This window comes from Camelus ferus, chromosome 27 (assembly GCF_009834535.1).
Source record: "Camelus ferus isolate YT-003-E chromosome 27, BCGSAC_Cfer_1.0, whole genome shotgun sequence".
Taxonomy (NCBI): Eukaryota; Metazoa; Chordata; class Mammalia; order Artiodactyla; family Camelidae; genus Camelus; species Camelus ferus.
This window is the reverse complement of record NC_045722.1, coordinates 4,240,120-4,261,170: the sequence shown is the minus strand read 5'-3', so window position 1 is coordinate 4,261,170 and position 21,051 is coordinate 4,240,120. Positions and strand designations below refer to the sequence as shown.

Sequence of the window (21,051 nt, the reverse complement as noted above, 5' to 3'; positions counted from 1 at the left end):
GGCTCATGCAGAAAGCAGAGCAGGCCAGGGGAAGGCCCGAACGCCCAGCTCCTTAGTCATCCTTACATCCGGACTCAATCCACTCCATCCATGGCCAGGAGTCACAGGCTCACATCACATCACAGGACCACCCCGTGGTGGTCGGTGAGGCATTTGGGATGCGCCTGCAGTATAATTCTGGGTCTGGCTCTGCCCACACTGGCAGCACTCCGTCTGTGGCCTGGGAGCTCATGGGCCAAGAAACAGGTCTTCATGTTCCCTACCTCTGCCACAGCCTCCAGCTCAGGGCTCTGGCCTCTGGAGAGATGATTGTCTGTCTCTTCTCCATTTCTTCATTCCCTGGAAAATTGCTGTGAGACTAAATGTGGTGCTGGCGATGTTTATCTTCAGCACTTGACAAGGCCTCCTGACGTCCTTATGGATGTGAATCTGGTGGAGCAGCTGTCGTGAGGGGCGGGTGCCGAGTGATGGATTAGCAGGGCTCTGTCGATCCCCTCCCCCAGGAGCCCTGTCCTCATCTCTGACGAGTTCAGCATGTCTGTCAGCAACTTGGGTGAACAATAGTAAGTGCTGCCTTTACTGAGTGTCTGCGAGGCTGTGCTGGGCACTGACACACGCCCCCTCGTTCAATTTCCACTACATTCCTGGCTGCTTGGGATCACAACCATCTCCTATGGATGAGAAAAGTAAAACTCAGGGTGGCTAAGATCGAGTGGAAGATCCAGAATTCAAACCCAGATCTAAGGATGCACACTTTTTAGTGCAAACTGCAGCACTCACAGCGGCAAGACCACATCCACAGATGACCCAGAGCTTGAGGCGGGGGTGGAGGTGGGGCTGTGAATGTGACACATGATGAAATCATGCCCCAGAATGATCTCAAGCCCAGACAATAGGCTGAGATGAAGACGGTGAAATATCACAGGGAAGATAAGCCCTGCTTAAGTTCAAAATAGAGCAGCAGTGAAAAAACAAAACAAAACAAAACAAAATAGAGCAGCAGAGGTTCAAGGTGAAGACGAGCTGTCACACATGCTGCCTGACAGCAGCTCACATGCTAGGCTGGACTCCCAGGCTCTAAATGGACCCTCACAGCCTTGGTTAGTAATAAAATACAGCCAATGATAGACTTTGGCTGCATCAAAAGGGAGAATATGTTTGGAGAACAGGGTGACAGTCCTGCTCCACCCACTAGTGCTAATCTAGTTTCACAGTTTTGGGGAACACTTCGAGAGGAGACAACCAGGAGGATGAGAAGCCGAAACCCAGGGCAACAAAGAGCACACAGAGGAAGGAGAGCTGGTCAGGCTGGAGATGACATAGTGAGTTTGTAAACAACAACAGGGCTGGCACGGGCATGGGAGCTGACTTTTCTGGAGCCAGCCTCAGGAAGGAGAAGACAGGACTAGGGGAGGAAACTAGAGAGAGGCAAGAGGAAGGGCTTTACAAGCAAGCTGTACAGAGGCTACATAGGGCTTTCTGAGAGCTAACGAGCCCCTGTCATGAGAGGTGAGCAAGTAGAGTCTGTAAAATCTTGTGTATTGGACAGAGTGTCACATTCCCTCCCTGAGGTAGGCAGTACCAGAGGGAGTTGCATGATAGCCAAGAGACTACAGAGGGAGCAATATTTGTCCCCAAGGCATGCAACACTACTGGGAAAGGTTCAGGCACTGTGACTCAGGCATTGTGAAAAGCAGGCAGGAGCCTCTTATCGTGGGATGGTGAGCCCTGTCCCAATACTGAGCATCTGTGAGCCAAGGGCCAGGCTGGTCCTGGAAGAGCACAGGTTACCACTTCTCACCCACCTGTGCCCAGCTTCCTCTGGTTGTACGGGAAGATCTCTGAATTGGGCCTAGAATCTTAGCAGGTGGGGAAAGGAGTACCTGTGAGCTAGGGAGGGAGAGGCCTGTTCCTCTGCCTACTGCCATGTGGCCTGGGAGAATGAAGGTAGGGAAGGTAGAGGGCAGTAGGGTGGGCTTGGGGGCCTGGGGTAGGGTAGGGAAGACAGGTAGGGATGTTGTGAGGTTGAAGGAGAGGAGAGGGTCTTTTTCTCTGGATTCATCATTGTCCATACAGTAGTGTTTCCAGAGCTGGAGTCTTGGGGTAGAACAGAACCCCTGGGAGGGTAGGAGCAGCAAGGAAGATGCTGGGCTTCCCTGGATGCGGGCCTTCTGGGCAGTTGGGCTTGGTGAGGAAATGGAGGCTAGCATGTGTTGAGGCTTCTCTGAGGACCAGCCCAGGGTTGTCATGTGTGGCTTTCCAAAAAATCCATAAAAATTCATCAAAAGCCAGCATGATCATCTGCCTGTCCCCTACTCTGCATTCCACACTTGCTGAACAGCCACTTGTACCCACTCTGGGCCGGTCTCCAGAGAGAGCTTTGTAAGTGGTTTGAATAAAAACACCAGGGCAGCCCTCTGTCATCAAAGACCCACCCACCTTCCCTGCGAGGGAAACAGGGAGGGGGAAGATGGGACTTCAGATGGGACTGTGGGAGCTGCCCCTTCCTTCAGTGGAGAGTAGCAGGTGTCACCTCCATTCCTCCAATGCCCCCTCCCAGTGCCAAATCCAAGAGAGCAGTGGGTTTTCAACCCTCTGGCATCTCTCAGGGCTGTGAATTAAGGAGGGGTGGCCACCCATCTGAGAGGCCCTACCTCTGCCTGGTGACCTGGAGCCCTGCCTAGGCAAGACTCTGGATCCCAAATTCCAGCCCCAAGAGGGGACCTTTTGCCAAACACCCAGATGGCAACATGGACTTGTCTCACCTCATGGAGAAGTACATTTCCAGACAAGGAGGCGGCAGCTGACACAGTGAGCACCTACTGTGTGTGTGCCAGGGTCCAGTCTACACAGTCAGCCTGGGAAACCTGGTCAGCTGCGAGCCTCACTTCAAAGAGGCTGTCTGCAAGCTGGAGGGCACCCAGGATGCTGTGGGATCTTGAAACCTGTTCATTAAAAGAGACAGACGGCTTAGCCTGGAGAAGCACTGACTCCCAGGGGACCAGATCGCACTCTTCAAAGAGAAGAGGCCAAGATCAGAGAGGGGATGGAGGAGACCAAAGGTTTATTCGTGCATGTACATGTGGAGTACCGCAGGCTCATGGACTCTCAGAGCCCAGTGGACCTCCAAGGTGAACCCCCACTGATCAAGCACTAAAGGGAAGTTTTCTAAGTATATGCAGGCGTCCATGCTTTTCTAGTTTTTGTGTATCTGTGTGTAGTTATACATGTACTCTACACAACAACTCCAACTTAAGGCAGATCACTCTAAGCACCATGTGTCCACAGAGAAGTCCCTTCAGAGGGAAAAAACTTAACCCATCACCAGCAGAACCTGCTTTAAGCACAACATCCCAAACCGGAGACCATTCCCTCTTGCCATTCACTGAGACCGCAGGCTTGGCGGGCTTCGTTGGCTAGTCTGGCTGCGGCACTGGATGGCTTGGGAGGAGGCTCGCTGGGGTTGCACCACAGCCCCAGAGGGCAGAGCCAGGAGCCTGGGGCAGCGGGAGGGCCCCTGGAGGCAGGGTGGGCTCAACGTGGGGTAAGGGTTTCTCTCAGCTGTAGCCACTGAGCCATGGGATGGGCTGCTTCTGGAGGTAGTGAGCCCCCTGACATGGCAGGGCAAAAGGAGGGGCTGGGATGACCACCCGTGGTGAATGTCAAGGAGATTCCTATCCAGGGTGGGCTGTTGAGAGACACCTCTGTGGTCTCTGCCTATATGGAAACTCCACAGTATTCTTGTTCCTAGAGCTCTGAGAATGGGTGACTGGAAGCAGTGGGTGTGGGGAGACTGTGCTCACCAAAATGTCAGCTAACCAGGATGGTCTGTGCCCAAACCTCCAAGACATGGCAGCTCTCAGGAAAGAGGCTGTGTCCTCAGGTGGTTGGTACCCAAATAGGACACGCATATTCGTTTGTCCTGAAGCATTGCCTCTCCGCAGCACAGCTGACCATGCACAAGGAGTTGCCCCTAAGATGGAGTTGTTAGCCAGGTGGATGAGGGCCCCTGAGAGGCAACATCATAAGCCCCCCTGCAGATAGAGTGTCCTCAGGACTCTCCAGGCTTCAGGAGGCAGCTCATGGAGCTTTGAGCAGTGTTTGATTCAAACAGTGGAAGACTCAGCGGTTCTTGTCCCAGGTCTGCCATGCCTTCCCACAGGCTGTAATGCAGAGATGAAGGCCAGGTACTTTCCACCAGAAATTGGTGGACAACACCTTAGGTGGAACAATGAGATGGAAGGAACCCTGTCTCTTTGTTGCAGCAGCTTGACTGGTAACCCTACTCAGATGGCACATCAAATCCGGAGAGCCTGTCGGAGCAGTCCCCATCACACCACCCCACCTGGGTTTCATCAGGCCTTGTATCATGAGCTGTTATTTGCTCATGAATTGATGTGCTCATTGTCCGGTCCACACTCCCTGCTCTCTAAGAATGCAAGCTTTATGAAGACAGGGCCCTTTTCTCTTCGTCAGCGTAAGACCCTAAACCCCAGCGAAGACCTGCAGTTGCTCGGAGAACAGTGGTGGTATTACAGTGACGGCAACGGCGAGGAAAGGGGCCAGGGACACGCCCTTTAGACTTAGCTACAGCGTCATCTGATCTGCTCATCAACACTCTCCCACCGTCCCTTAGGGAGGAGGATGCCAAAGGGGCTCAGACACTGGCAGAGAGCCCCGTCTGCGCCAAAGGAGGGTGAATTCAAGGCAGATGGGCTCCACGGCTGCTGGCCCCTCCCTCTGCTCACTGCAATCTGCAAGGGCAGCCGAATTCTAGTCCTCATCAAATACACGTGGATAAAAGAATGAAAGAACGGGTACCATGGCTGCAAGAACCTTATACCAAGTCCATCCACATTAGCTCTTCATACTCAGACCCCCAAACTGGACTTCAAGATTCTAGAATCAAAGCGAGTCAGTTATTGGCCAATTCTCAAATAGTTTCACCAAGAAACAGTTTAACCACAAAAAGATTTTGCTTCCGTGAGTGCCAGCGGGAGTGTGAAAACGTGTGTGTGTCAGTTTGCACGTGTGTGTGAGAATGTATATATGCATTAAATGTGTGCACTCTTGCAGACGGGGTTGAGCGTGTGTGTGTGGCTGTCGGTGCATATGTGCTTGTCCATGTGTGGGTACACGCGATCATGTGAGAGTGTGGACGTGAAGAACTAACTGTGTGCATGAATCCTTGGCTGCAGAATTTGAATTTCCTCTAGTACTATTTTCCTGGCACACACCCAATCTTGATCTCCTTTCTTTTCCTTTCTTCTCAGAAATCCATTACTGAAAGGTTTTTTTAACCGCCTCCAGGGGGAGGGGACTGGGGGAAGGGGAAGCTAAAATCGCAAGGCCCAGATCAAAACACTCTGCAGCTAAATGAATTCGGCAGCATTTTCCCGCATGACTTGGAGGGATAATTTAGTGAGGCCGCCAGCTGGAAGGAAAGGGATTAATTCTGCACTTAGCACAGCTCCAGTGAATAATTCATCATTGAGACCTTTGTGCCCAGCCCCTGGGCAACTGGGGAAGTGTCCTGCCCACCTGCCTGTTGCCTGCCTGGGTCCCTCAGCGCCCTGACCAGTGACACTTGACGCTTTCAGTTCTCAGGACACACGTGCCCCAGTGAAGGGGCAGGGGGAGGTGAGGGAGTGGCCACTGGCAGACTCTAGACCCTGAGAAGATTTGTGGAGGGTTGAGCTCCAATCTGGAACATCTGGGACATTTTTCTCCAAGGACCCTGCTTCCCCTTTCTTGGGGTCTTTTGCTGCTTCTGTGTCCTCCTCTCTCAGTAACTTCTCCATCCTGTGCCTGGTTTGGTGGTGATGGTGGCGGGGTGGGAGGTGTCGACATCAGGTTATACCTAGCAAACTCTCACCAAGAATCAGACAACTCCCTAGAGGGCAATGCAGAACATTCCACACCAGGGGGTGCTAATGGAAGGTTTTAAGTATTCACCAGAGGCCTTGTGGGGAGACACTTGTGGGCTGGTACCTTCCCAGATAGACCCTCTCAGACCCTCCATCAAGGAACTCCCTGTGTTCTTCATGGGTAAGGTCACAAAGCCAAGGGCAAGTATTAACCCCAGAGCTGGTGACTATTTTTCCTGGCATGAGAAGCTAGCAGGATTGGGCTGATCCAGACATCAGCCCCTGCAAGCATTTCCAGAGTTCACGGTCCTAAAGCACCCAAATCCCAGATTTATGCCTGTCTCAGCACCACAGAGAAAAAAGTCAGGTGCACTAGAGCCAAATGAGCCGGGTGCACGCCAGACGCAGAGTCCAGGTACAGCTGCTAAAGGAAGACATACCCCCCTCAGGCAGGGCTCAGCCCCTGGGGTCTTTCTACGTGGGTCAACTCAGCTGTGGAGGGGAGGATTCCAAAAATGAGCTTCTAAGATTCCACACCCTAATTCCTGAAACCTATGAATACGATGAGCTATCACTCTTGTGATGATGTTACCTGGCACAGCTGACCTTAAGATAGGGACATTATCAGAGCGGGCCTGACCTAATCACAAGAGCCACTTCAAAAGCAGAGAGTTTTCTCTGGCTGCTGACAGAGGAGAAAGTCAGAGATCTTTGAAGTGTGAGGGGGATGTGACTTGCCTTCTGGCTTATAGATGGAGGAGGCACTGTGAGAAGGAATGTGGGCGCCCTTCAGGAGCTGAGAGGCCCTCCGGCTGACAGCCAGCAAGGAAAGAGGAACCTCAGTCCTACAACTGCAGGGGACTGGATTCTGATGACAACCTAAGTAGCCTGGAAGCACACTCTTCCCCAGGGCCTCCAGGTAGGAACAGGAACCTGCCCGTGTCCTGACTTCAGCCTTGCTGTGTTGGATTGCCTACCCACAGAAGTGTGAGCTCATAAATCAGGGCAGTTTTAAGCCACTAAGTTTGTGGTGGTCTGTTATGCAGCAACAGAAGCTGAGACGCTAGTTCACCCCTGGAGAACCTTGACCCCAGCGAGCCAGGCTTGGTCTGGGTTGAGTTAGAGGCAACTCCCAGGGCTGAGCGGCCCTCTGTTCTTCCCGGTCTCAGCTTCCCCTCTGGTTTTCTGGAGCCTTAAATCACCCTCAGACATTTCCATCCAAAACAGCACCCCCTCCTTCCAAAAGCCCCTGGCTTGGGCCCCTGAACAAGGCCAACAATTGTGAAAGAGTTCGGAACCCACTGAGGGGCTACAAGAGCTGGCACACGGCTGCCAGGCCCTGACCTTCCCCTGACCTTCCCCTGACCCGCGGCCTTACCTCGGAGGAAAGCAGCTGGAAGGAGAGGTCTACCGTGGGGGCCTCACCGTTTATGGTTTTCAGCTTGGTGTCCTGGGGAGGAGAAGGGGGCAGTCAGCCACACTGGCTAAGGCAGCTTCTGCCTCTGCTGTGCCCACGGTTTCAGATTCCCCAGGAAGGGTTTCAGATTCCCCAGGAAGGGGGAATGCTAGAGGCGCCTGCTAGAGGCTGCGCCTGCGGAGGGGGAGGGAGGCGGCAGCTGGTCTCCTGCCTCTGCTCGCCCTCACTGCCTCTGCACTACCCTTCCCACCCCCACCGGAGACCTGGCTGGCTCCTCCAGACCTGCCTCCGAGCAGACGGGGGAAACTCCAATCTGTTGAGGTCTGTTATGTCAGCATGGCCAGATGTGTTTTAGGGAAAAAGGTGGCATAGAAATAGACAATGCTGATAATAATGTATTAATTCTTACTGAGAACTGATTCTGCTCTAAGTGCTTTCTAGGTATTCCCCCCCCTCCAAGTCTCATAGCAGCCCTATGAGAAAAGTACTATTGCTATGAACCCATTTTATAGACAGGGAAACTAAGGCACTGAGACCAAGTAATTTTTAGGGATCTTACACTGACGAAGAAGAGAAAAAGGCCCTGTCTTCATAAAGCTTGCATTCTTAGAGAGCAGGGAGTGTGGACCAGACAATGAGCACATCAAAGTGGCAGAAACAGACAGTCTGACTCTAGACTCTCTTGCTATACAGAGAGACCGTGTACAGCATGTTGTCTGTTCCCATTTTAGAGAGGTTCAGAGAGGTTAAGTATCTTGCCCCAGGTTCTACTGTGAGGACTAGGGCAAGTCAGGACTCGGACCCAGGTCTGGCTGGTTACACGTCTGGACTCTTGCTGCTATCCTACAGGGCCCCCTTTGCTCCTCCCCCAGTTGCTTGGGGGCAATTTCGTCACAAGCCCAGGGGCAAGACTGATGTTTGGTGTTAGGGGTACTCCTCACACCTGACAGTGGTCAGATACCCTGGTGGGGGCCCTGGTGGAAGCTGCTGGAGAAGCCAGATTCTCCTCTGTTGGTGAAGCAGGTTGGAGACAGGTGGAACCAGGTGGACCTGCCATGGGCCTTGTCTGGGGGTATGGGGGACTCACGGTGATGGGGAGCTTCTCCACGCGCAGCCCATTCAGGCCTTTCCCTGTGAGGATCTTGCGGTACAGACGGCTCTTTAGTGGCAACACGGAGATGCCCAGGGGCTTGTTGAGGGTCCATGGCTCACTGCCTTTCACTGTAGGGGGAGGACCAGCTGGGGCTCCCACCAAAGCCTCCAGCCCAGGCTTCTTGGATCCCAGCATCTGAAGCCCCACCAGGGCCTATCCTTTGGTACCTGACATCTAATTCTCCCATCCCTCACCTCCCACCTGTTTCCTGCCTCCTGGCGTTTCCTTGCACAAATCTCCTCCTCCTCCTCTGCTCTTCAGGGCTTCCTGAGTTCAAGCCCAACTTTAAACAGATTCTGTGTCTCTGGGTATTTATATAGATCTCCCTCGTCTCTGCCCTTCGGGGGCTTCACTCTTATGGTATGGAATTAAGACTGTGGATCAGCTGGCCTCTGAATCCTGGTTCCCCCCAAGACTGTGAGCTCTGAGCTCATCCCCTCCCTCCTCACTGATAGGTTCATGGGGAGGGGGCGGTGGTGCAATAAATGCACGGGTCTCTTGTGGGAATACGGCCCACGTGTCCTGACCAGTGCCTTAGTGTTGCCATTTGGACAAGAAAGCCCGCCAGGCCCTCCCCAACCTGTCTACATGCACTGGGAGGCTGCTTTGGAACAAGGACCCCTTCACCCATCCCCACAGGAGGCAGAGGCAGGATGGTCTTAACACCCTTTCATACACATGTCCTGGTACGTGGCTGCCCTGGCGGGGCAACAGGGGTCACTTACTTGAAGATGAGGAATAGTACTCCAGCACCAGGGCTGTGTCCTCTGAGAAGCTGGTGGCTCCATCTCGGCCTTGGAAGAGGAAGGACTGATTCCACAGGGGCAGCTCTGGGGGCCCCCCAGGCTCGGACAGCTGAAGGAGGAAGATGGGAACAGGTGGTGAGGCCACAGCTTCTCCCAAACGAAGGGATGTCGGATATTTGGTCGTGTGCATGTCGATCTATGTCACAGATGTTTGTCCCAATTACAAAAGCAGCACACGTTTAATGAATAAATTTTGGAAAAATACAGAAAAGTAGAAAGATGAAAAAAAAAAGACCCACCTAAATTCCTAAACTGAAGACAATCGTTCCTAAGACTGTGTGTTTCTTTCCAGTTTTTTCCTTACACCTATTTTGTATATAATTGTCATCCTAACATCCTGCTTTTTCCATTTACCATTAAAACCTAAGCATATCCAGAGCCCTAAGTAACATAATTCCCCAGTTTTAGTAGCTGCTGCAGGATGTTCTGTCATGTCCAAGTGCCCTGGTTTCTCCCCTCCCATTTGCTTCTATGATAATATTGCACTGAATGTTCCTTGACACGTATCTTTGTATCTCAAATTATTTCTTTGATACAAGTACCCAAAATGGAACTGCTGAGTTAAAGGATGTGCATATTTTAAGGCACCTGATTCATCATCGGTAAACTGTTTTCTTCAAGAGCTGCACCAGTGTTTACATCCATGGCTGGTGGTGACACGGATACCAAATTAGACATGACCTCTACCCTTGTCACCAGCCCCTCTCCCCTCTGAACCCCTCACAGAGGCCACGGCAGGTCTCCCATAGGGCATCTGGGGGACTTGATAGTCTGCTAAGCCAGCAGCTGGGGCACACATGCAGGTAATACTTAAACAATGAAACAAGACAGAGTTAACTATAGCCCCCACGCAAGGGGCTGTACGAGACATTCCAGACTTTCCCACGGGTGATCAGAAAGTCATCTTGAAGGAAACAGGACCAGAGGAAGCCTCTGAGGGAAGATCTGGCAGGCTGAAGGGAGGGAGGATGTTACTCTGGGTGGGAAAACAGCCTAACTAAACATGTGGAGGTGGCATGGAGCCTGGCATGTGTGGACACCTGGAATGAGGAGGGACCCCAGGGGGAGGAGGCCCAGCGTCTGTGAAGCTGGAAGGTGGCAAGTGAGGGATGGGACGCAGCGGCGTCAGCCTGTCACACCCAGCAGGCAGCCCTGCATGGCCCCAACACAGGGAGGGGTAAGGGTCACTGGCGCAGACTCTCCAAGTGGCTGCTTGCCTCTGCCCCCAGCCAGGGGCTGTCAGCAGCAGTAGCAGCCACTCCCACCTCCTGCTCCCCTGCGGGAATCAGTCATCACTCGAAAAGGTCAGCACAAATGCACCGCCGGCTCCAGAAGTTATTGATGCAGGAGCGCAAAGTATCAGTGTGGGTCCGCTCCCCCAGCCGTGGGGCCCTGACGCCTGCCACACTAATGTGTCTGCTCCTGGTCTCCCAGGCCCAGTCTGAGGCTCAGCTGTGTCTGCCTCTGCCCCTGGGGAGACGAACTGCAGTCACTTTGGGGCCTGGGGCCAGGGGCCCTGAACACAGGGACAGGGACTGGAATGATGAGAGTGTTCCTGAGAGCAGGCACTGGTGGCAGCTCAGGGACGGCCATTTGGCCACCAGGCCAGGCCAGAGAAGCTGCTCTGGGTTCTGTGGTGCCTGGGAGTGGCCTTACAGGAATTATCCCCAAGCCATGCCCATCCCACAGCCACCTCACTCTCCTGAGTCCCTAAGGGGCATTCGCATGGCCTAGACCATCTGCCAAACACCAGGGCGGAGCTGTGACGGCCCCCTCTGCCCCACCCCTTGCTCCCACCCAGGAAAAGGGGTGTTTAATGGAAGCTAGCTGTCCTCTCGAGGGCCTATTAATGTGTCTAAATGGAGCCTATAAAGCAAGAAGTGGTGTCTGCCTGCTGAGGAAGGACAGCTCCTTCCCTGAATGGCTTCCCAGATGAGTCCCCCAGGAAAGGTCCCTTCAGACCTAGAACTGGAGAAGGAGGGTCACCCTCTCTCATGTGTGGGTGGGGTGAGGCCAGAAATCAAGGTTAAGCCACCTTCAGAGTCTGATGCCAGGAACCTGGTGAAGGTGCCGGTGGCATGTGGGGGTTGGGGTGGGGAGGGGCACGGTGAGTGGGGAAGCCATTCCCCACAGATGCTAATGGGAGAGCCCTGGCAGGCTGTAGAATTAAGGAATGTGATTAACCTTCAGCTGTGATCTTCAGCAAAGCCATTAACCCCCAGCCACTGAGGTAGACCTGCCTTCCCTGGGGACAGGGCCTTCATTAAAGGGGCCTCTGGTCCCTCCTCTCATTTCCCAGGGGCCCACCACACCCACACCCACAGCTGCAGCTGCCTGCTCTGCCCGGACGCAGTCCGGACGCAGTGGTGGCCATCCTGGGAAGAGTAGCTGCAGGGCCAGATGATGCTGGGTGGCTAGAACACCTTGGCTCTGGGCCCAGGTCTGCCTCTTCTTTGCTGTGTGACCTTCAGCAAGTCCATTTCTCTCTCTGGGACCTGGTTTTGTCATTGCCCAGTGAGAAAACATCTTAGGCTCCATTCTTTGAAAGGCTGATGTGAGGGTTGAAGAAGACAGTGGCTATTTTGCTGTGAAGGTAAAAGTTCAATTAAACTGAGCTGAACAAATACTGACTGGAGGCTTCTCCATGCTAGTGGCCTTGGGGTGCAGCAGGGCACATGGGGAGAGCTTAAGTTAGAACTTGCCCCCCTCTGGAGGGCATCGTCTCCCACGGGGATAGGACATACAGACACCCTATGTTGGGTCCCACAGGCTGGGCCAGGTCAAGCCCAGCGGCCCAGCTGTCCCTTAAGTCATCAGAGCTCAGGTTTCGCCATCATCACCTGGCTCCAAGAGGAGTTAAACAGATACAAAGGGCCATCTACCCTCAACCACTCCCCTCCCTTCCTCCTGGCCAGGAATCTGCTTTGGTCCAGGTGACTGTTCTCTACACCTGTTTGCACTTGCTACTGGCAGGGTGATATGCCACATCCCTTCTCGGTGATTGGCTGAGAGAGTGGATGTGACCCAACTCCAGCCAATAAGATGGAGGGGGCGGTCTGCTGAGGGGCCACTGGAGGGAGGGTTTCCAGTTCTTCATAAAAATCAGTTGTGGAAAGGGGAGGTTCTTTTTCCCTCTGGTCTTGGTCATGTCTGGACGGGATGCAGGGAACATTTTGTCCCCATGAGCTGTTAGTCAGCTGAAGATAGCAATCCAGGGGTGCTGGAAAGATCCTGAGTCCTTGAGGATGCTGCTGAGCCCATGAATCAACCAATTCTGGCAGCATCCTACATGGGGTCCACTTGTGATGAGCAACAGTAAATAGCCTTAAGTTTAAGTGGATGTGAGTTGGGGTTTATTGCTTGTAGCCAAATGTAACAAGAGCATGGAGAGGCTGGCCTCGGAGGGGACAATGGCACTGGGGGAGGGGCAGCTCTGAAAGGGTCTGAATCCATGTAGCTTCCACTCTGGTCTTGGATGTTTTGCACAGGTTATCCCAGTAAGTTCTCCTAACAGCCTGATAAGGTAGGAGTCAGGAATTGGAGAAATTAAGATACTTGCCAAAGGTCATACAGCCAATAAGTCACAGAAGAGGGGTCAGATCCAGGTCTGTCAGGCACTCAAATCCTTGCCCATGGTGTTTTGGCATGGTGGGCAATTGGTGGGACATCACAGTACCCCAAGATGTCAGAGAGGCAAGTCCTAGAAATTGCCTAAGTCCAACGCCCATCCCCTCAACTGAGATGAGGGGACTGATGCTCAGAGAGGGGACAGGGCGGGGGTCTGTGTGAGCTGCAGACTGGTGCCCCTTCCAGGTAGGGCTCTGCTTACTCCTCCCATCCCCCCACTGTGCCACAGAAGCCTGTCCGTGTCCTCTCGCTGCTGGCACCTGGTTACCTCTGGCCCAGTTCTCAACCTGGCCTGATTCCCAGGGTGTTGGGTGACCTTCAACAAGTGTCCTGCCATCCTGGGACCTCTAGCCTTGAGTCCCGCACATGCAGTAGGCACTGGGGGCACCTCCCCTACCCAGACTAGTTAGGCAGCAAAGGCAGCCAGAGAGGCCCCCGGGTTGGGAGGGAACTCACTCATTAAATCAGCCAGCGTCTCCTTCCCCTCGGGACAGCCTGCTGATTGGTTCATAATTTTCCAGGCAAATGCAGGGCCATGTGTGAGATGGCTCTGGGGAAATCAGGCCGAGGATTGGTTTGGGTTTGAAGCCTCTGTCCCCAGAGTCCCCCTTTGTCCCACCCCTCTTCACCACCATCACTCTTGTTCGTGTCTAGGCCTTCTTCAAACGTCTTTGCCTTTAAATGAAGGCTGGGGCTCTGAAGGGGTACCTCATTCTATATTTGCCATGCCAGACATGAACACTGGCTGGCAAACAACAGAAGGAACTTCCCAGGCACTCCTGCCTTCTTCAAGACCCCTAGGAATGTTGGGACCATCCTGTGGGGCAAGCTCCCGTTGAAGTGTAGACTATGGGGAGAGATCAGTGAGGCCATTTCCCTGGACCCAGCCACGCTCTGCATACCCTTCCCCAACATAACTCAACCCACACCCTCTTCCCCAACCCTGACACGTCTCACGTCCCGTGCACCCCCATCTCCATGCCTGTGCTCTTGTTCTCAATCGCCCTGCACCAACCCTCCCCTATTGAAAACTCAAGAGTCCTGTGTCTGGATGGCTGCCCTAATCATCCAGGTTTCCCATCCCTGTCACCTCTGATTAAAAAAAATTATTTTATTGTAGTAAAATATACATAAAATTTTTTTTATCATTTTAGCCATTTTTAAGTGTATAATTTATTGGCATTAAGTACATTCACAATGTTGTGTAGCCATCACTACCATCTATTTCCAGAACTTTTCATTATCCCAAACAGAAACTCCGTACCCATTAAATAATACTAACTCCCCATTCTCTCCTCACCTCCAGTCCCTGGCAACTACCATTCTACTTTCTGTCTCTATGAATCTGCCTACTCTATGTACCACATGTTAAGTGGAATCATACAATATTTGTCCTTTTGTGCTTTCTCTCCTCTGATTTTCACGACTCTGACCATCCCTCTGGTTTATTATTCATTATACATTATCTTGTGTTGATAGTTAACCTTTTCTATGTGTGACTCCTGTCTTCACCAGACCGAGAGCTCTCTGAGGGTAGCTTCTCTCTCCACAGCACAGACAAGGCTTGGCCCCGGGTACAGGGTGGGATTCAGCCCACTCTTTCTCAATAGTCAGGTGAACGGCTGATTGGCTGGCTGAGTGAGTGAGTGAGTGAGTGAGTGAACAGTGGGTGAGTTACTAGAGGTATGAGCCAGTGAGAGGGCGAAGGAGGGAAGCGCATACCTGAGGGAACCCATTCTGGCTGACCCGAGGAACATTGAAGTTCATCACAGACGGGCTAGGGAAGGAGAGTGGGGTGATGGGCAGCCCCAGGGAGGCCGGGTCCTGCTTTACCCAGTTGACTCTGAGGAGGCAAGGAGACAGGGGTCAGCACAGGGTTGCAATGGGGGCCCAGCACTGCTGGCGTTGTGCCCAAGCCTGGCGGCCAAGGGCTCCCGCGTGGGCTTTGGATTGATGTGAGAGAGGAAGGCTGCAGTGGCTCACTTAGTCAGGTCTGGACACCTGGACAGGTGGAGGACCCTGGTCCTTCGTTGAGAAAACTCATCTTGGTTGGGAGATGGGCTGCAGCTCCCAGGTTCCCTTCCCCATGACTCACTGTGGCCTTGGCCACACCTGAGTGCCTCAGCTGTCCTATCTTTTCCTTTAATTTTTTTTTTTATGTTGAGGGGAAGTAATTAGGTTTATTTATTTATTTCTTAATGGAGGTACTGGGGATTGAACCCAGGACCTTGTACATGTGCTTTACCACTGAGCTACACCCTCCCAAGCTGTCATAGTTTTAAAATGGGCTTTGCATCCCTGCTTCATCTTTGGAGAACTTAACACAATGATCCACTCCCATGGTGGGAATCCTGGTTTAGGCTTGGGGAGCATGGAGGCTGCAGAGGCAGGATTCAGGGTGTGGGGCGGGTGTGTGTGTGCATGCAGGCATGAGCTCAAAGGAGGGCTGGGGGTGTGTCTGCCGTCTTCATTTCCCCAACCAGCTAGGAGGGGTTACAGGTCATCAGAATTCAACAGGTGGTACAGATGAGCTAGGGAGCCCTCTCGGGCCATCAGAGACAGTGGAAGTGACAGAGGCAGACAGCTGACCACCAGGAGATGGTACTGTCAACAGAGGGCACATGTTCACTGCAGAACTCCCTGCATTGGGTGGCATACAGCCTGCATCCTCTCCTGAGGACTGTGAATCCACCAAACCCCAAATGAGGTCAGGGAGGAAGGGGATGAGCTGGGGCCAGGGCCAGGGAGACCTCCAGGAGGGTGAGGGAGCAGACTCCCAGGCAGAGCTAAAGGTCATGAAGTTCTGAGGTGATCCTAAGGCTGCCTCCTTTAGGGACAAACATCAGATGGTGCCTTGGCCCTGAACTAGAGTGGGAGGGGGTCCTGTGCATGTGGCGGTCATGAGATGGGGAAGCAGGTTTGGAAAGGCTGAGGACCCCCTCTCCTCTACATGCTGGCCAGCCCTTCAATCTACTCTTGGGAAGGGTCTGAGCTGCCCCTTTCCAGAGCTATGGCAGCTTCCTGGGACCTCAGTCCTAGTAGGGAAGTCTGAAGTGCCTTGTAGGGAGGGAAGGTTTCTATCCCTGCTTCCCTGTCCTCCACCCCCACCCGCTACCCACACCCGCCTGAGCTCCACTCACTGAAACTCCTTGTAGTTGGGAACCACTCGGGCAATGACCACCAAGGGGCCACGGTTGTTGACCAGGGGCTCGTTGACACCCCGGAGAAAGACCTGGGGAAGAGAGGAAGCAGGTGAGGCCAGGTGGCCTTGGGTCTTCTCAGGGACACGGCCAACCCCCGCCATCTTTTTCCCCAACACGAGATCATCCCTGCATCCACACTTCTGCACCTGCTCTCGCCTGCTTTTGCCTCACTTGGTTCTTGAACAGAAGCTCAGGGCTGCCCTCCTTGGGGCCCTGGGCCAGAAATTGGACAGGCAGCAGGAGAAGACATTGATTCTGTCCCCACATACCTTCACTGCCATCCCAGCAGCTCCTGACCTGGCTCCTGGTCCTCACATCTGTCCACCAATGGACTCAGTCTCCTCCCAGCCCTCACCCCGGCCCCACCCACCCCAGCAGTGACTCCTATGGTTCCTTTTACTTCTCTGACCCTTACCGGCCTCTGCTTCTACGCTTGCCCCAAGTCCATTCCCTTCCCAGGTAATCTGATACACAGTGGCAAAAGCTGCCTTCTCAAAAATGAATTGGGTATTGTTACTCCCCTGCCCACCCCGACTGTTCTTGGAATGTATTCCATAATTCTTACCATGATAGCCAAAGCCTGCGTGTGTTGGCCTGCCTGCCCCCAGTCCACATCTCCTGCCACACTTCCCACCCCATCCCGCCCCTGAGGGTCCCAGCCCCAGCACCTCCAGAGCTGTGTGGTTGTGGCCAATGTAGCGGGGGATGAAGCTGCCCTTCCGAATGACTGTTGCGTAGAGCTGGGTCTTGCCAGTGGCTTCATCAGCTTTCTCAGACTCTGTGGGCTGGGGCAGGGTCGAGGAAGAAGACACACAAGGAGGAGAGTGACTAAGGGGCAGACCCCAGCCATAAATCCAGCCCTCTGCAGACAATCATTTGGCATTGCTCCGCTGGGGCTCTGAACTGATAATTAAAGCTCATGGTCCCTGCGAGCCCTTCCAAGGAGATCAATATAATAAATCTTCCCTTTTCTATTTGAGTATTTCATCACCCTCACAAGGACCACTGCCTGTCTGTTCTCTTTGTAAAGATGTGATAACAAGGTCTGGGTTGTAAGTGGACAGAGAGCCAGGAGGTCTGGCTGATGCTCCCAGAATTACAGCTGAAGTGCTGGGTCTCCCAGGTGAGTCACTAAGCTCTCTGGGCCTTCACTTCCCTGCCTGCCGCTGGTGCCTCATCCTGAGGCCCTGGGCTTGGGGCTTTTCTCAGAGCCTAGGGAAGGTAAAGGTCCCTGAGGCCACGGTTGAGGAGTTACTTGGAAAGAAAGTCAGTGCCAGGGCCTGGGAGAGGGAGGGAGGAGGGGAACTCTTCTGAAATGAGCACCTACTATGTGCCAGGCATCTTGCTAGGTGCTTTATGCCTATCATTGCACTTGACCCTCCAAATGGCCATGCTAGGAGGGATATTGTCTCAATATTGCTGATGAGGAATGGAGGCCTGGGGGATTAAGTGGCTTCCTTTGGATACACAGTTAGCAAGCAGCAGACCTGGGTTAGGAACCCACACAAACTAACTTCACATCGTTCTTTACTCTAAACAACCACAGGGGTCTGGAATGCACATAGAAGGAGGGAAAAGGGATGGAATGCCCAGGGTTGCTCTGAGGGAACAGCGGGGGACATCAAGGTGGTCCCACCCACTCGCCCCTACTTGTCCCAGGCCCCCATAGGCCCGGAGCCCAGGGCTCTGACTCACTGTCACCAGCTCAAAATGGTAGGGGTGGAAGACACGCAAGTACTTGATGGGGATTTGGTAGGACAACAGCTCCTCTTTCTTTTTATTATCTACCACTTTGAGGATCACATCTAGAGAGAGAGAAAATGAACACTGGGTCAAGACAGGCCTTAGCTGACCACTGTCCCTCCAGTCCCACCAGTGAGGTTAGACAGTGAGAGGTGAGAGACATTGCTGAGAGCAAGGGAGCAGGACCCACATTGAAGAATCAACATGCACGCACATGTGTGGAACACATACATGCACACAACTTCACAAGCACTGTCTGAGCCCCTGCATAGGACAAGGCTCCATGCTAGGTGCTGTTAGGACACAAAGATGCAAAAAAACACAGAACTGAGCCCAGCCCCCTTAGCAACAAACACACACAAAGACACAGAGACACACACATAAGCAGGAACAGTACCCTTTCTCGTGGCCACAGACCCTCTCACTACCTCCTCAGGCAGGAAGGGGAGGGCTTATCTGCCATACGTTGTAGGGGGGAAACTGAGTCTCAGTAAGGAAAAGTGATCTGCTCAAGAAATCTTTCTATGCAAACATCAATAAAAGTCAACTCCAAGTAATTAAAAACCAGTCTGGACACTAAGAATAATGCACCACTTAGGAAACTCCTTCCAGAGAGACTACATTTTGTCATAAAATACATGAATTCTGGGATATACTCTGAGGATAACACCAATGACCTGAAAATAATCATGGTGGTCCTACTTTATGAGCAGCTACTGTGTACCAGGCATGGGGAAGGGCTCTCTGGAGCCATTATTCCAGCAAATCCCCACCAAAGCCCAGGTAGGAATGACTATCTCTGTTTTGTAAATGTGGGCAATGGAGCTCAGAGAGGTTATAGTAACTTGATAAACATCACACAGCTAGTAAATGGCTGGTGGGAAAGGCTGGATTTAGCGACCCTGAAGGCATCTTCCCGCTCTGGAAGTTTAGGATTTGAGGAAGATGAGGAGATTGGGAAGGAGGAAATGAAGACCTGGATGGAGGAGAGAGGAAGGAAGAATGAGGGAGATGGAGAGGGGAAGGAGATAAAAGAGTGCTCTAGAGAAGAATGGGAAAGGGAGGATAGGGCAGACGGGTGTACCTGAGGGAAACTCTTGGGTAGCCCCTTGCCCTCTGCCTCCCTTCTTAAGACAAGGACATTTCAGCACCAGGGACAGCTGCCGGCTCTGCAGGCTCACTGGGAGCACAGTGCTGCTGGGTCGCTTGGAGCTGGGTGGGTCATTTGGATGAGGGGTTGGAGGAGGAATCTGAGTCTTTGCTGATTACTCTTCCTTTCCTCCTTCCCTTCCCCCCACCTCCTCAGCTACCCTGGATGCATAGAGAGGGAAAGACACTTGCCAAAGTCCCTCAAGTACTGGCCATATGGGATTTATGCTCAAAGAGGAAAATGGGCACCAGAAGGACTTGAGGCTGCCTTGAAGAAACTAGAGGAAGGCAAGAGACTTGAAGTCTGAGAAGACCTGGTTTCTAGTACCAACACACCAACTTGCTTTGTGATCTTTAGCCAGTCACTTAACCTCTCTGAGCATCATGTTCCAGTTCTGCAAAATGTTAATACTTGAAAGAAGAAAAACTCTGTCCATCTCCTAATAGTTGCTGTAGGGAGGGGAATATGCTTTTCAACCTATAGAATTCTAAACAAATGCTCCTCGTAGCTGTCACCATTTTCCTTCTCATTAACCATCTGTAGTGCTTCATTCACTCACCCAGCCCTGAGCACACTGAAAACACTCAGCTGGGGGATGCCAGTGCTTCCAGCCAAAGCTACAGCAGTAGCTGTGGAGGCTGCAGTCCCTCATGGCCACTACCCAAGGGCCCTGAGTCCCCAAATCCAGTTGGAATTTGCTGAGGGGAAATGCAAGAGGTGAGTGCCCTGCATTTCTCCCCTACCGCAATCTCTGGAGCCCTGTGTGGGCTCCAGCAGATGAGCTGTAACTGGGGGAGTGGACAGCTATCCCTCCCTGTTCCTGTCTCCTTGCTACAAACACGCTTCATCAGCTTCTTCTCTGGGCACTGTGCCCCTCCGGCCTCCCACAGCTCCCTTTGTGTGGCCAACGAACCATTTCTGCCGCCAGCCTGCTTTGGCCCTGACACAGGACCCAAAACTCCCCTTTGCTTTTCATTAACACATCCTTGAGCTACCTCCCGCCCTTCCCCCACCTCTTGGCCTGGTCCTCATCTCCCCACACCCACCGCAGACATCACCACAGCAACCGGTTCCAACCAGGTTCCAACCAGCATCCAGCTACTTCAATCTGCAAAGAGGCACCTGCCAATATTCCCTGCCTACCCATGAGGCCTCCCCACCCTCCTGTCCCGCCTGCAGTGAGTCCTGCTCCCCTTCTCTGCTGCACAGATGGGCCCCAAGGCCACTGACTCATCACACCCTTTCCTGTAATCACTCCAGATGTGTAGAACCCAGGGCAGGATCACAGCCCGGGTCCACTTACCACAATCCCTAACTTCCTGTCAGCCACATAAATGTATACACACACACACATTCATGCATCGCCAGGCACACACCAGCTTCCAGATTAATCTGGATGCGCACATAACACAGTGTTGCAGCAAGACATGTGCCTGCACACACACGCGCATACATGCGCACACACACACACACACACATGCACACACAAACATGTATGCCTATAGGCAGTCACAAGCATGTACTCACACATACAATGTTCACACACGTACATGAACCAGCACGCAGGTATTCACGAAGACATGCACACACAGGCGCACGCGTGCATTTGCATGAAGTCCGAGGTCAATTTCTCCTCCTCTTTCATAGTTTCTCAACAGCTCCACCTATCCTTTTACAGGGGGAAGAAATGAATCCTTGGGCTTGACCTAGAACTAGCCTCTCCTTTTACTGATGCTCCTCTTCACCCTTCGGTCTCTCCCCTTCCACTGTCTTTATCAGCTGGCTTTCTGCTCTTAAATTGCCTTCAGTGTCAGAATTTGCCGAAACAGGATGACTGGAAAGGCTTTTCATGGGTGGAGGAGTAAGAGCTGTAAGGCAGTTCCTATGAGAGTGGCCCCCACCTCGGAAGCACGGAGACACTGCCGTCTGACAGTGGGCTGTGCCCGGGGGGACTAGGCAGGATAAGAAGCCGTTCCAGGGAAGCAGCTAGGGCTCAGGGGCTAAGGAATGAGAGCGTAGATTGCTGACCCTAGGTCCTCCACTTACAGATCACTTGAGTTTGAGCCTGTGGTTTAAGTTCCCCGA

General features: G+C 52.9%; 1 protein-coding gene across 1 annotated transcript in view; it reads right to left on the bottom strand.

The window, feature by feature from the left end:
• The window catches only part of CCDC33 (coiled-coil domain containing 33), a 107,732-nt gene that overhangs the window by 46,923 nt on the left and 39,758 nt on the right, over positions 1–21,051 (bottom strand). Inside the window, 7 exon segments of the mRNA XM_032468940.1 lie at positions 7,246–7,317; positions 8,372–8,505; positions 9,163–9,292; positions 14,593–14,713; positions 16,011–16,102; positions 16,742–16,858; positions 17,769–17,878. Coding sequence (XP_032324831.1) covers positions 7,246–7,317; positions 8,372–8,505; positions 9,163–9,292; positions 14,593–14,713; positions 16,011–16,102; positions 16,742–16,858; positions 17,769–17,878 — 776 coding nt within the window.